At 41.0% G+C, this 14,101-nt stretch overlaps 1 protein-coding gene across 1 annotated transcript in view; it reads left to right on the top strand.

Moving 5' to 3' along the window:
• Positions 1 to 14,101, top strand: part of BRF1 (BRF1 RNA polymerase III transcription initiation factor subunit) — a 437,396-nt gene that overhangs the window by 308,642 nt on the left and 114,653 nt on the right. The window contains exons 13-14 of the mRNA XM_040332965.1: positions 6,111 to 6,192; positions 6,289 to 6,344. Of these exons, the coding sequence (XP_040188899.1) occupies positions 6,111 to 6,192; positions 6,289 to 6,344 (138 nt within the window). The remainder of the gene's footprint in view (positions 1 to 6,110; positions 6,193 to 6,288; positions 6,345 to 14,101) is intronic.

Genomic DNA, 14,101 nt, shown 5'->3' with positions numbered 1-14,101 from the left:
CCGTTCCCTCTCGTCCTTTCATTTCCCGTTCCCTCTTGTCCTTTCATTTCCCGTTCCCTCTCGTCCTTTCATTCCCTGTCCCTTTTGCCCTTTAATCCCACATTTCCTCTTGCCCATTTATCCCCCATGCCCTCCTCTTATTTTCCTTCTTCTCCCCCCCCCCCCCCATTCTTCCGTTTTTTTTTTTCCCCGTACATCTCTATTTACCCTGTTTTTTTTTTTTATCTTTTCTCTGTAGGCCTACCCTGTTTCCTCCTCTACCCCATCCCCTTTCCACTTAAATCCCCTTTCCACTTACTGCTATATCTTTACCCTGTTTTAGTTCTTTATACTGATATTCATTATGTTACCTTTGTTCGGTTCAGCTAAACAAATGGAAAATCCAAAAATGTCTGTTCTGAGAAAGTTTATCTTTATCGATACGGGGATAAAAACGTTACAGATACAGCGTGTCCAGCAGATGCATTATACAGCAATAATAATAATTGACAGTGCTTTGAATTCAGCAGACAGCATGTTAGATCAACTATGTTGTTACATTGGAGCTTCACTCTGTTGGATATACTGGTTAATACCATATCTGATAAATGTACAAAGATTGTCCTAGCTTTTACTACTAGAATGCATGTAAGTATATGTTTGGATGAGGAGATTGTTTGTTTATGATTTCACTTTTACCCATTCTGGTGCCTACCTTTTAGATAAAGCATTTATTTAAAATAATGTAGGTCTGGATAAAATAGACATGTCAAGTACATCTTTGTAGTACATGTATATTTCCCAGTGTTTTGTCCCAAAAAATATGCAAAGCGCTGCCCTTGCTGCATTTTTAAAGGGACAAAACATGGGGAAATATACATGTATTACGGAGATGCACTGCATGTGTTTTTTTTTTTACTCTTTTAACCCAGACATACACGTTAATTGAATATTGTGTGCTGATACAGGTTGTTTTGACTTTACGGCACTTGTGCATGTCATTCATTTCTAATAGCCTAAGATATTGGTTGGATATACAATCAGCCATGACCACTGATTATGTGAATAACATTGATTATCTCGTGACATCTGAAAGTTAGGCAGCAAGTGAAAATGTAGTCCCTGAAGCAAAAAAAATGGGCAAGCATAGGGATTTGAGTGGCTTTGACCAGGGCCAAATTGCAATGGCTAGACGACTGAGTCAGAGTATCTCCAAAACTGCAGCTCTTGTGGGACGTGCCTGGTCTGCAGTGGTCCGGACCTACCAAAAGTGGTCCAAGAAAGGAAAACCAGTGAACCAGCGACAAGGTCATGAGCAGCAAAGGCTCATTGATGCTCGTGGGGAACAAAGACTGGCCCGTATAGTCCAATCCAATAGAATAGATACTGTAGTTCAGATTGCTGAAAAGTATATACAGGTTCTGTCAGGTGTCAGAACACACAGTGCACCACATTTTTTCATGTGGGTCTGCGTAACCGTGGGCTGGTCAGACTACCCATGCTGACCCATGTCCACAGCCAAAAGCGCCTAGAAGGGGCAGGTGAGCATCAGGACAAGACCACTAAGAAATAGAAGATGGTGGCCAGGTCTAATGAATTAAAGAATAGTTTTTGGAACACCACAACGAGTTTGAGGTGTTGACCCATGTTCACAGCAAAAAAAAAATCCAACAATGGGCACCTGAACATCAGAACTGTACTACAGAGAAATAGAAGAAGGTAGACTGGTCCGATTACTTTAAGAATGATTTGAGGTGTTGACTTGAACTCCAAATTCTCCAGATCTCATGCCAATTAAGCATCTATTGGAAAAACAAGTTTGAGCAAAGGAAGGCCCCACCTCACAACTTACACTTAATGTGATATTAAAGCCTTTTTTTTTATTTTATAGAAACATGTCCTAGTTACCTGCTCTGTGCAGTGGTTTTACACAGAGCAGCCTGGATCCTCTTCTCCGGTTCCACCCCGGCGCTCCTGGCTCCTACCTCCTTCCAGGTCCCCCCCCCCCCCATCTTGCTCTGGGGGCACCCAAGCAGGTGCGCTCCCGACCCACGGCGCTGTGTATCCATTCACACACAGAGCTGCGGTTTGGCCTCGCCCCACCCCCTCTGGCTCCGATGGCTTCCGCTGCTGCCAGAAGCCAATCGGGTGTGTGAATGCCTGGAGAGACCAGGGACATCGTGGACATCGCTGGGTCGAGAGGGGGCTTAGTTTGATATTAGGGTGAGCTGGAGGGGCTGCTGTTCACAGAAGTTTTGTTACCTGAATGCATGAAGGTAAAAAACCTTGTGCCTTTACAACTGCTTTAAAGGATCTGGTACTGTCAGCTTTGTGCCAGTGGAGTCCGTATCTCAATGGGTTTTGGTGAGCGGTCATAATGTTATGGCTGATCAGTGTATAAGAGGGTACCTCCACTGTCTACCCATGACTAGCATACTTTAACCCCCTGATGAAAAAATGTGTATCCTGTGCCCTTGCAATTTATTAATTCAAATAAGAAACCTAATTTTTTTCCTGCATTAAGTACCATTCATCTTTCTCTTTGCAGAGGTAGTGAGATATTGGGGTTGGATTAAACTTAAACTGGAGAGTGCAAACCCTGGTGAAGCTCTGCGTAGAAACTAATCAGCTTCCAGGTTGTTTTTTTATCAAAACTTAAACAAGCTGACGTTAGAAGCTGATTGGTTTCTATGCACAGCTACACCAGATTTTGCAGCTCTGATAGTCATGTGATCACTGTCATATGATAAGAGTCGCCACCTCCAACCCCATTAATGGATAGAATAATTCTACATCCTGTAGCTGGAAATCATCCCCTCTTGTGCTTTAGATCTACCTATGCTGAACATTATGGATCTGACAGTAATTTCCCCTTGTTTTCTGTTAGTGTGGGGAAGTTTGCATGGTAATGGGGAATGTAACTACAGTGTGGATCCTGATACATAACACTGGTTTGTTAAAATGAACTGTGATCCCATTGAGTGGATGGAAAAGACCACCCATGTGCATTATTACTTCACACTGCTTATTTTCCCTTGGCATTACCTGGTCCTGGTTTGATGGCTAGTCACACCAAGCTGCTGTTTATTTAACAGCTACATGACCTAAAGCCTCCAGCATAATGCAATGAAAGGATGACAGGTTCACAGGATACAGCAGTGTCAGGGCTATTGTTGCTTACCTAATTAGCTAATCTTGCAGTTTCCCATTATTTAATCTAGCCAAGTTTTTGCCAACCTTTGTTAGCTTGTGAAATACAATCAGATACAGAAAGAATTGGTGGTTAGCCACACCAAGGATGGGAGAACAAGCAAATTGCTGACGGTATATGGGCATCTTTAGATGTGGGCAGATCTTAGAAAGTGTCTGAAGGTGCTCATACCCTGAAACAATTTTAATACGTTTAAAATATTTCTGGCATATGCATGTATTCATTTGACCATGTCTGGCCAATAAAAGACCTCAGCAGTTCTGTGCCAGATGTAATTGGTCAGTAAAATTGTGAAATCGTTAGGCAATTTCTTTGTCTAAACAGAGATGAGCTATCTTTTGTGGGTACTTTTTTGTTAGGACTTCAGTTGGGGTACCCAGTAGATGTACAGTAAAACCTTGGCTTACGAGCATAATTTGTTCTGGAAACATGCTTGTAATCCAAAGCACTTGTATATCAAAGCAAATTTCCCCATAAGAAATAATGGAAAGTCAGATGATTGGTTCCGCAACTATTTATTCATAAGTCCTTCAGTTTATAGTTCATATAAAAAGATTATAGCAATGTGATGGGTTGTGTAACCATAAATTGTCCATCCACAAATGGAAGACTCCCCAAGGGGATTAGAAGCAAAATCCAGCAGGAGCTACAGAGTATAAAAAAAGAGAGGCGCCTCTAAGTGTAGCAATATGTTGCTAAATGTCGTACCTTCATTACATGTAACCATATTGCTAGGCTTGGAGGCGCCTCTCTTCTCTTTTATACTCAGTTGTGACATGACGCTACTCTTATTTTAAGACATCGCTTGTATATTAAGTCAAAATGTATTTAAAAGTGTTGCTCGTCTTGCAAAACGCTCTCAAACCAAGTTACTCTCAAACCAAGGTTTTACTGTACATGTTTGATGGCATGTCAAGCTTTCAGTGGTTACACTGAAGCTCTTGTGTATGTAGGTCTACCTTCCCTCCTCTCCTAACACACTTGATTAGCATTCACCTTGCTATCTTAAATATGCTAAGGAACAGCTGCACACCTTGGATCATACAGACAAAAATGGTCACCTATTTATTTATTTTCTATTTTGTCCAGACATGCACTTTAAACCAGTGCTTTCCAAACTGCAGCCTGGGGCCAGATGCAGCTCTTTGCTTGCCTTTATTCTGCCTTTGGGGCACTATTCCTCCCATTGACACCAAGGATATGGCACAATTCCTCCCATTGACGCCAAGGATGGGGCACAATTCCTCCCATTGAAGCCAAGGATGGGGCACAATTCCTCCCATTGAAGCCAAGGATGGGGCACAATTCCTCCCATTGACGCCAAGGATGGGGCACAATTCCTCCCATTGACGCCAAGGATGGGGCACAATTCCTCCCATTGACGCCAAGGATGGGGCACAATTCCTCCCATTGACGCCAAGGATGGGGCACAATTCCTCCCATTGACGCCAAGGATGGGGCACAATTCCTCCCATTGACGCCAAGGATGGGGCACAATTCCTCCCATTGGCACCAAGGATGGGGCACAATTCCTCCCATTGGCACCAAGGATGGGGCACAATTCCTCCCATTGGCACCAAGGATGGGGCAGCACAGTGACTAAGTGGGCAGCACTTCTGCCTAGCCGACACTAGGGTTCGTCGGTTTGAATCCCAACAGTGATACAACCTCACTGGAGTTTGCATATTCTCCATGCCTGCGTGGTCTTCTTCTAGGGTACTCTGGTTTCCTCCCACACTCCAAAGACATGCTGGTAGGTTAATTAGATCCTGTCTAAATTGGCTCTAGTATGTGTATATATGAATGAGAGTTAGAGATCTTATGCCGCGTACACACGATCATTTTTCGGCATGAAAAAAACGTTGTTTTAAAAAAATGTCATTTAAAATGATCGTGTGTGGGCTTCACATCATTTTTCGGGTTCTGAAAAACGACCAAAATTTTTTTCGAACATGCTGCATTTTTTAACGACGTTTTAAACAATGTAGTTTTTCGGGTTGTAAAAAATGATCGTGTGGGCTAAAATGATGTTAAAAACCCACGCATGCTCAGAAGCAAGTTATGAGACGGGAGCGCTCGTTCTGGTAAAACTACCATTCGTAATGGAGTAAGCACATTCATCACGCTGTGCTGGGCATTCCTATTTGATTGACAGCCTTCCGACCGTCACAGAGCGTCACGAGTTTCCGAAAGTAGCCGAACGTTGGTGCGCAGGCGCCGTATAGAGCCGCGCCGACGTTCGGCAACTCGTGACGCGCTGTATGCGACCGTCGGAAGGCTGTCAATCAAATAGGAATGCCCAGTCCCGAAGACCATACCCGGAAGCGGCGGAGAACATCTATCTCTAAAACGGTAAGTACTGCATTGATTTAAAAAAAAAACACCCGATTCTGCTTCCTGTAATTAGCCTCAATCTAATGTTAAAAAAATATTTTCGGGTGAACCCCCGCTTTAAGATTTCCTTCACAGGTGCTTCTGAATTGCTCTTAACTTGCACTTGACTTTCTTCTAAGCTGCTTTCACACTTTCATTGACTTGTATGGTTAGCAAAGCAGTTTTGATTCAATCAAAAGCCTATAATGTACACAAGCCCTTTCCTTAAATGGAGCACTCCTATGTGGGTGTCATTTAAACAGTTGCCCTTAATGCTCTTCTTTTTTTTATATATATATATATATATATATATATATATATATATATATATATAATTATGCTAACAAAGCAACTAAATGGGAATGGTTTGACTATACCTTCCAAATAAAAAGCTGATCTACATGAGTCGCCATGTAGCACTGCCCTAATAAATTATGTCCAAACTGTGGATGGCAAACTGGACTCCATGATAGCAGATGTCGTATCATTCTGGTTTTATAAATTAAATGTGGTGTGCTTAAGTTTTTTGTTTGTTTTTCCTCTTCAGTATATTCTCGATGAGAAGGAATCTGAAATCAAGACAGAACTGTGGATGAAGGAGAATGCAGAGTACTTGCGGGAACAGAGGGGTGAGTGACACGGGTGCACAGGCAGACATGTCATGTGGAATGACAGCATCCAGCATACATCACTCATGTTCTGCTGTCGTGTTTCTGTGTTTTCAGAGAAAGAGGAGAGAATCGCTAAAGAAAAAGAGCTTGGCATTTATAAGGAGCAGAAGGTAACCCTTTCCTCCTGTGTAATCATTTGTTACCTCTTTATGACAAGATGTTCTAGTTTGTGCACTGCTTATGATTTCATGATGCTTCATATCAAAGCAAAGCGCTTTATTTTTTTTTTTTTTTTTTTTTTTTTTTTTTTTTTTCACGTCAGACTCTGCTCACATATAGCCGAGAGGCTAGCTCACGGTTCGCCCGCCCTTAGCGTCTCTCTTGCGGCTTCGCATCATTCGTGGGTTTTTGTCATTTTTTTTTTTCCCTTTGACATTGCGGATTTAACATTTTTAAACTATTAGGTTAGTATTTTCCCGCTTAACGAATCCAACTGCATTCTTTGATAGCATATCATAGTTAGCATATCATAATTACCCCCCCCCCTTTTTTTTTTTTTTTTTTCCCCCTTTTTCCCCCCCCCTTTTCCTTCCCCCCCTCCTCCCCCCCCCCCCCCGGATCTGTGTGCCATGCAATCTTCTTTATGGTTTCTCAGCTTTCTGCTTCTATCGTTCCCTGGACGAACTTTTCTGTGGATTTAAACACTTTCCACTTTTCCCAAACCCTCCTGTTTTTGTCCTCTTCTCCTAACTCTCTGCAGGCAAGATACTCCATCTCTTCTATATATTCCACCCTTTCTATCCACTCTTTAATTGATGGCCTCTTTGGGTGTAGCCAATTTTTGGGGATCAGAGCCTTAGCTGCATTTAACAACACTGGGACCAGAGTTGTTCCATATTGTTTTTTTGTTTTTTCAGTTCCGTGAAACAAACAGGTCAGCGGGCTACATAGAATCGTCTCTCCTGTTATTTCTACAATATATTTCAAGATTTCTTTCCAAAATTCCTGCATTCTCGGGCAGTCCCACCATATATGTAGCGTTGTTCCTTTTTGTTTACAGTTTCTCCAACATAGCTCTGAATTTCTAGGGTGGATCTTATTCATTCTTGATGGAGTCATGTGCCATCGCACCATACATTTATAGTTTGCTTCTATGGTGGTAATGTCCGCAGCATGGTTATATACTGCACCTATCATTTGTGTTTTATCAATTTTTTTACCAATGTCGCTTTCCCATTTTTCTAAAAAGGGCAATGCTTCCTGGGTCTCGAGTTCTGTTAGTATCCCGTATACCTTTGATATACCGTGTATCAGGGGCTTGTCCATGCTGCATATTTTTTCTATTGGATATAGTGTCTTGTCTTCCCTAATTGGTTGTGGTAGTGTGCTCACAAAATGTTTTAACTGCATATACTCCCATTCACTCATGCTTTGTTCCCCTTCCCCTATTTTTATCTCTTGTCTAAGTTTAATTTTTCCCCGTGTAACAATATCTTTTAATTTTTTCTGCCCTAAGTGTTTTCCAAAACGTGTTCCGTTACCTGGTGGAAAAAAATTTGTGCCTGCTAATGGGATTAATGGGGAGTTATACTCCCATTTTTCCCGTCTACATATTGTGTCCCATATCCTAAATACGTTCCTTGTTATGTTGTGTGTGTTCGTGCTCAGTTCCCTCGTTTTCGGTGGTATCCATACGTTTCTGTTTAATAGTGTCCTACTTAATATTTCTTCCATACGTACCCATTTTTTTTGTGTATGTGCGTTTGTCCATTCTACTAGCCTGGCTAAGTTTACAGCAAAATAATATCTTTTTATATCAGGGAGCCCCAGCCCCCCTCCTTTTTTTTTCATGCTCAACAATGAATAACTTAATCTAGCCTTTTTACCTGCCCATATATATTTCAAGATTACTGTTTTAATTACTTTAAAGAAGCTTTGCGGTATTTTTATTGGGAGCATTTGAAGTTTGTATGTTATCTTTGGTAAAATCATCATTTTAAACGCATTGATCTTGCCTATCCAGGAGATATGTTTTTTTGCTAGGTTTTTCAGGTCTTGGTTAATGTCGTTAATTAAGGGGACAAAGTTGGCCGAGTAGAGTTTTTCAACTTTAGATGTAATTTTTATACCCAAGTACGTTATAGCTTCTTTTTCCCATGTAAATGGAAACTCTTTCTGTAGTTCTTCTGCTTCTTTTTTTTCTATCCCCAGATTCAAGATTACCGTTTTTATCGGGTTTATTTTAAAATTTGAAAGTTCTCCATATCTCTTTATTTCCTTTATAACATTAGGGAGAGATACTCTAGGTTTGGTCAGGTATAGGAGTATGTCATCCGCATACGCCGCCACCTTGTGTTCTTCATCTCCCACTCTCACCCCTCCTATCCCCGGGTTTTCCCGGATTTTTGCTAACAACGGTTCCAAGGCTATTACATACAGGAGAGGTGAGAGCGGGCACCCCTGTCTGGTTCCGTTTTCCATGTTGAACACAGATGACACACTCCCATTGACCTTCACCCTTGCCGTCGGGTGACTGTACAGGTTCTTTACCCATTTCATGAACCTTGGTCCCAGGCCTATATTTTGTAAAGTTTCTATCATAAACCCCCAGTCGACTCTGTCAAATGCTTTTTCGGCATCTAAGGACATGAGTACGACTGGGGGTTTCCTTTTTGGATCTTGTTGTAACAGTAACAGGGTCCTTATACTATTGTCTCTTCCTTCTCTGCCTGCTACAAAGCCCGCCTGATCTGAGTTTATTAATTGCGGCATTAAACCTTTTATCCTGGTTGCTAATATTTTCGCGTATACTTTCAGGTCTGCGTTTAACAGTGCTATTGGACGATAGCTGGAACACAACGTTCCATCTTTTCCCGTTTTAGGGATAATAGAAATATTTGCCAAAAGAGATTCTTTTCTTATTTCTTCTTCCTCTCCTATTTTGTTAAAATAGTTACACATCTCTGGGACCAGGAGTTCGCTAAATGTTTTATAATATTTGATCGGCAAGCCATCGGGGCCTGGACTTTTCCCGCACGGGGTTTCCCGGAAGGCTCTATGTACCTCTTCTTGAGTTATTGGGGCCTCTAGGGATTCAATGTCGTTTTGAGAAATTTTAGGTAGTTTCGCTTCTTCTAAGTATTCCCTGATTTTCCTTTTTCTCATCTTTTCTTGCTCCTGTGTTTCCTTGGTTCTTATTGAATATAATGAACTATAAAAAGTCCGAAAGGATTCCGCTATTTCAGACGTCTTATATTTCATAAGACCGTCTTGATTCTTTATTTTTTCGATGTAGTTTTTTTTTTTTTTTTCCCTGGATATTCTGGCTAAATGTTTCCCCCGGTTTGTTCCCCCATTTATACCTCTCCTTTCTAACATTTCTGAATATGTCTCTTGTTTCAACCTTCATCAGATCTCTAAGCTGGGTCCTCTTTACAATAATTTCATGATATATTTCATTTTCTCCTCGCTCTTTATGCATTTGCTCCAGTTCAAATAGCTCAGTTGTTAATTTTTTCATGTTTAATTTCCTTATCTTTTTTTTCCCTGCTCCTATTGAGATTAATTTCCCTCTGATGTATGCCTTATGGGCCTCCCAAACGGTAGCTACCCTTACTTCAGGTGTGTTATTAAGGGTGAAATATTGATCCAGATCCATTCTCACTATGTTGTTTACCTCTATATCCTCTATAAGTTCTTCATTCAAGTTCCATGATCCTTTTCTTTGCTCTATTTCTTTGAATCTAATTTCCGCTATTACAGGAGCGTGATCTGAGATTGTAGATACCCCAATTGAAGTTTTAACTACCTCTTCCAATAACTCATGGTCTACCAATATATAGTCCAGTCTTGAATATGTTCCGTGCACGGAGGAATAGTAGGTATAGTCTCTTTTATTTGGATATGTAATCCTCCAGGGATCTATTAAACAGTAGCTATGCATTTTTTTTCTTAATATTCTAAGCTGTTTAATATTTCGCCTCTGAGCCCCGGATGTACTATCCAGTTGATAGTCCATTGAGAGATTGAAATCTCCTGCTAGTATTACATGTCCTAATTTAAAGTCCATTAAGGCATTCAAAATCCCCCTCAAGTATTTGTGTGGTTGGCTGTTTGGGCAGTAAATATTTGCTAACGTGTATTTTTTCCCTTGGAGTACTCCTTTTAGGAACAAATAGCGACCTTCCGGGTCTACTTTCCTATCTTCTACTGTAAAGGAAATATTCTTCCCTATTCCTATGGCGACCCCTTTTGCTCTCTTCTTTGGGGAGTCCCCATAGTACCAAATAGGAACTGCCCGAGAATACAATCTAACATTAGAGTCCAACGTTATGTGTGTCTCTTGCAGGAAAACTATTTCAGCGGAATACCTTTCAACTTCTCTTAGTACCATATGCCTTTTTTCAGGGCAACTGAGACCTCTTACATTGTATGTTAAGAAATTTATGTTTGTCATGTTTTTTTTTTTTTTTTTTTTCCCCTCTGTCTTGGGTATATATGTTCTTTCCTGCTGCATGACACACAGATCTGAATCCCTTTCCCCCCCTCTCTAATCTTCCCCTCTCCCTTCCCACCCCCACCCCCCCCCCCCCCCCTTCCCCCCCCCCCCCCCCCCCCCCCCCCCCTCCATTTGTACCTTGCCCCCCCGTTCTTCTTTTGGGGCTTTCTCCTCCCCTCCGCCCCCCCCCCATTCGATCCCTGACCTTCTGGTCATTTTTGGAGCTTTTTCTATTTGGCGCTCCTGGCGCTCTTTTGCTCCTCAGGCTGAGGTGGAGTTCTATTTTGGCCCGGTCTCCTGTCCCCCTATACTAGGGAACTGGTGAAGAAGCACTCTCTGGGACTCCCTTCTCCCCAGTCCAGCTCCGATAGCTTACCATGTTGACCCTCCCCATTTCCCTCCCACCCACTGCCCCCCCCCCCCACAGTTCCCCCCCTCCCCGGCCGATCAACACTAATAATTTTTTGGTATTGGGATGCCTAAACTATGACAAAATTCTGGTATTTCCTCCAAAAACCTCAGTCTTGCCGAAACACTATTTTTCCTGCCTATTAGGCACGCTGGAAATCCCCAATTATACTGAATATCATGCTCCTGCAGAACACCTAGCAAGGGTTTTAAACTTCTTCTTCGTTTTAACGTCTCTTGTGACAGATCTTGATAAATTTGAATATTATGTTGATCGTATTCTAACGGCGACTTCCCTCTCAGTTTTCTCCATAGCTGGTTTTTCTCTTCCCAACTTTCAAAACGCACAATAATGTCCCTTGAGTAATCCTGTGCTCTCTCCCTAGGACGTCTTATTCTGTGTGCTCGTTCTATTCTGAGCGGGGAAGTTGTTTCTCTCTCTAATATTGGATTGCAGATTTTTCTTATTATTTCTGGGAGGTCCTCGGCTTGTGTCGTTTCTGGAACACCGCGTATTCTTATATTCTTTCTTCTATCTCTGTTCTCTTGATCTTCTAATTTATACGCCTGTTCTCGTTGGTTTATTTTTAATGCTTTTATTTCGTCTTCTAGTTTTTTAAATGAAATTACATTGTGGTCAACTTTTTTCTCCACTTCTTCCACTCTTTCCAATATATGCCCCATATTTTTCTCCATTTTTTCCATTTGCGTTTTGAGTGATCTTTCTAAAGCAGCGAACATTCCTTCCATCTCTCTTTTTGTTGGCAAAAGTGTCATATCCTGTGTTTCTTCCTTATTTCTCTGTTCTAGATCTATTTCTTTGTCTGTTTCCCTGTCTTGGAGAATACAATGAACTAACCTTTAAAGCAAAGCGCTTTAAAGGTTAGTTCACCCAAACCTAATAGTTTGCTTGGTGGAGGATGTTGGAAAATGCAATCACTACTTTGTTTTGTATCCATAATGCTAGGATAGAAGGTATAAAGCAATGTAACACAACCAGCAAAAGAAAAAAGTTTTGGCTTAGGTTAAAATAAAACACAACAAATACAATTTAATTTTTTTTTTTTCCTGCATTTAATAACTTGCTTTTCACTTTCTTATCTGCATATATCAGGGGTGCCCAAACAGTGGCCCATGACCACCTGCTCTGGAATAGAATAGAATACTGTTGTTGGTCAGTTTGTTACTAAAATCACGGTATATATATGGGCATATCTTTTCTTCAGTGGTTACTGGGCTGCTTTCAAACTGATCGGAAGATGCAGAGCAGTTTGCCTGCGGGTTACCTGCACTGAGCCATAGACTTCTGTTTTTACCTGCGAGTTTGGTAAGCTTTCTGAAAGTGCACCAAACCTGAAGAATATAATAGACGTCTATTGCAAAGTGCAGGAAAGCCAAAGGTACACAGGTATGCAGAGAAGACACGGACATGCCATCCACCTGCTCCGCTCATTGTGGCCCACGACAGGTTACCAAGTCGCTTAAGTGGCCCTTGCTCTTCATAAGGCTGGCATATATCCTCCTTATAAATACCGTAGTATAAGGTGTATGTATACATTTTTTTTTTCAATCTATACGTATACAGTATAGGTTTATACCCACATGCTTCTGCACCCTCCTGACATTATGGCAGTGGAATGCATCCACTGGGTGAAGGTATGAAAAAAAAGCTGGTGATGTTCTATTGACAGCAAAGTGTTTCTACTGCCCTCTAAAGATGTCTACGGTGTTTGAATGACAGCACCAGTAATTCCCTCTACCAGTCTAGTTTCTGCTATAAGGGGGATACATTGTAAACAAATAAAATATTTAGGCACTACCACTAGTTGTATATAAAATGCATTTAACTATTTTAATGAATTTTATAATTTGATTACAAGTTCTTTTTTTATTTATGTGTAGAGTTCATTGTTAATAACAAAGTTTGAAAATAATTGAACTGAAGTCGCCTATGCTAATACCACAGCAGTTCTGAGCAGCCTGGTACACTGCTTAATAGGATAGTAAACAGGAAAGTGTAGACAATTATCGCTTCATTCTGGAAGTACGGATTTCTGTATTGGTTGAAGCCCAACTATAGGATAGAAGTAAAATTTTCCCAAATCGTGTAAAAAAAACTAAAATTGTACCTGTATATTACTTGCCTTTACCATGACCTACCACCAAAAATATTTTCCTATGCCTGATGTGCATGGGAATACCACATATGTATGCAATATTTGATGTTTGTACCCCTGAAACAGTAGCACACTTTTGTATCCTCGCTAAAATACAGACACTAAAGCTGGCCATAGATGGATTGAAGCATGTGGCTGTCCCTGTTCAACAGAAGTCAATCTTTAGGCTATCTTCTGTTGAACTAGAATGTTGGATAATCTTTGTCGACCAGAGTCTGCAGCCTCTGATCAGTGTATTCTGAGATCAGAGAGTCCTGCTTGTGTGGATGGAGAAATCTACCGTATATCATTTTTTTTATTGGCCCTCTGGCTGAAAAAATTAATAAAAAACTGGCCAGATTAACAGTTTGTACGGACACTCACATTGACACTAAATCCGAATCTGGTATAACTGGATGCATATCAAGGAAAGCATTGAACAGGTGGAAAGATTATCCTGGCTACCATAAAATAACATAAGGGGGTTCAGTGTCAAAGGTAGGCCCAGCACTTCTGCTAACTTAGCCATAACCTGGCCCCAATAGTCACAAACCAGGAGACAACTCCATACCATATGGTAATAGGTTCCAATGTCACACTGAAATTTTATTACAAATAGGGGAGTGGGTTAAGTTTGCGATGCAATGTCTGGGTAGCGTAATATTCTCTATGGAGAAATTTCAGTTGAACAATTTGGTCTCTAGCAAAGATCATCAGTTTGTGTTGTGTTATGGAGAGGTTGGTATATTGCTAATATTTTTTGATCTATTGAATGTAGTGGGTTCTATAATGACTTTATGCAACAAATGTTTAATATTTGTGAAATAAAAGATTGCCATTAACTTTTAAACATAAATTGCGTCAT

This window comes from Rana temporaria, chromosome 13, assembly GCF_905171775.1.
Source record: "Rana temporaria chromosome 13, aRanTem1.1, whole genome shotgun sequence".
NCBI classification, from domain to species: domain Eukaryota; kingdom Metazoa; phylum Chordata; class Amphibia; order Anura; family Ranidae; genus Rana; species Rana temporaria.
Note: the sequence above shows the minus strand (reverse complement) of the source record. Positions and strands in the feature narration are given on the sequence as shown.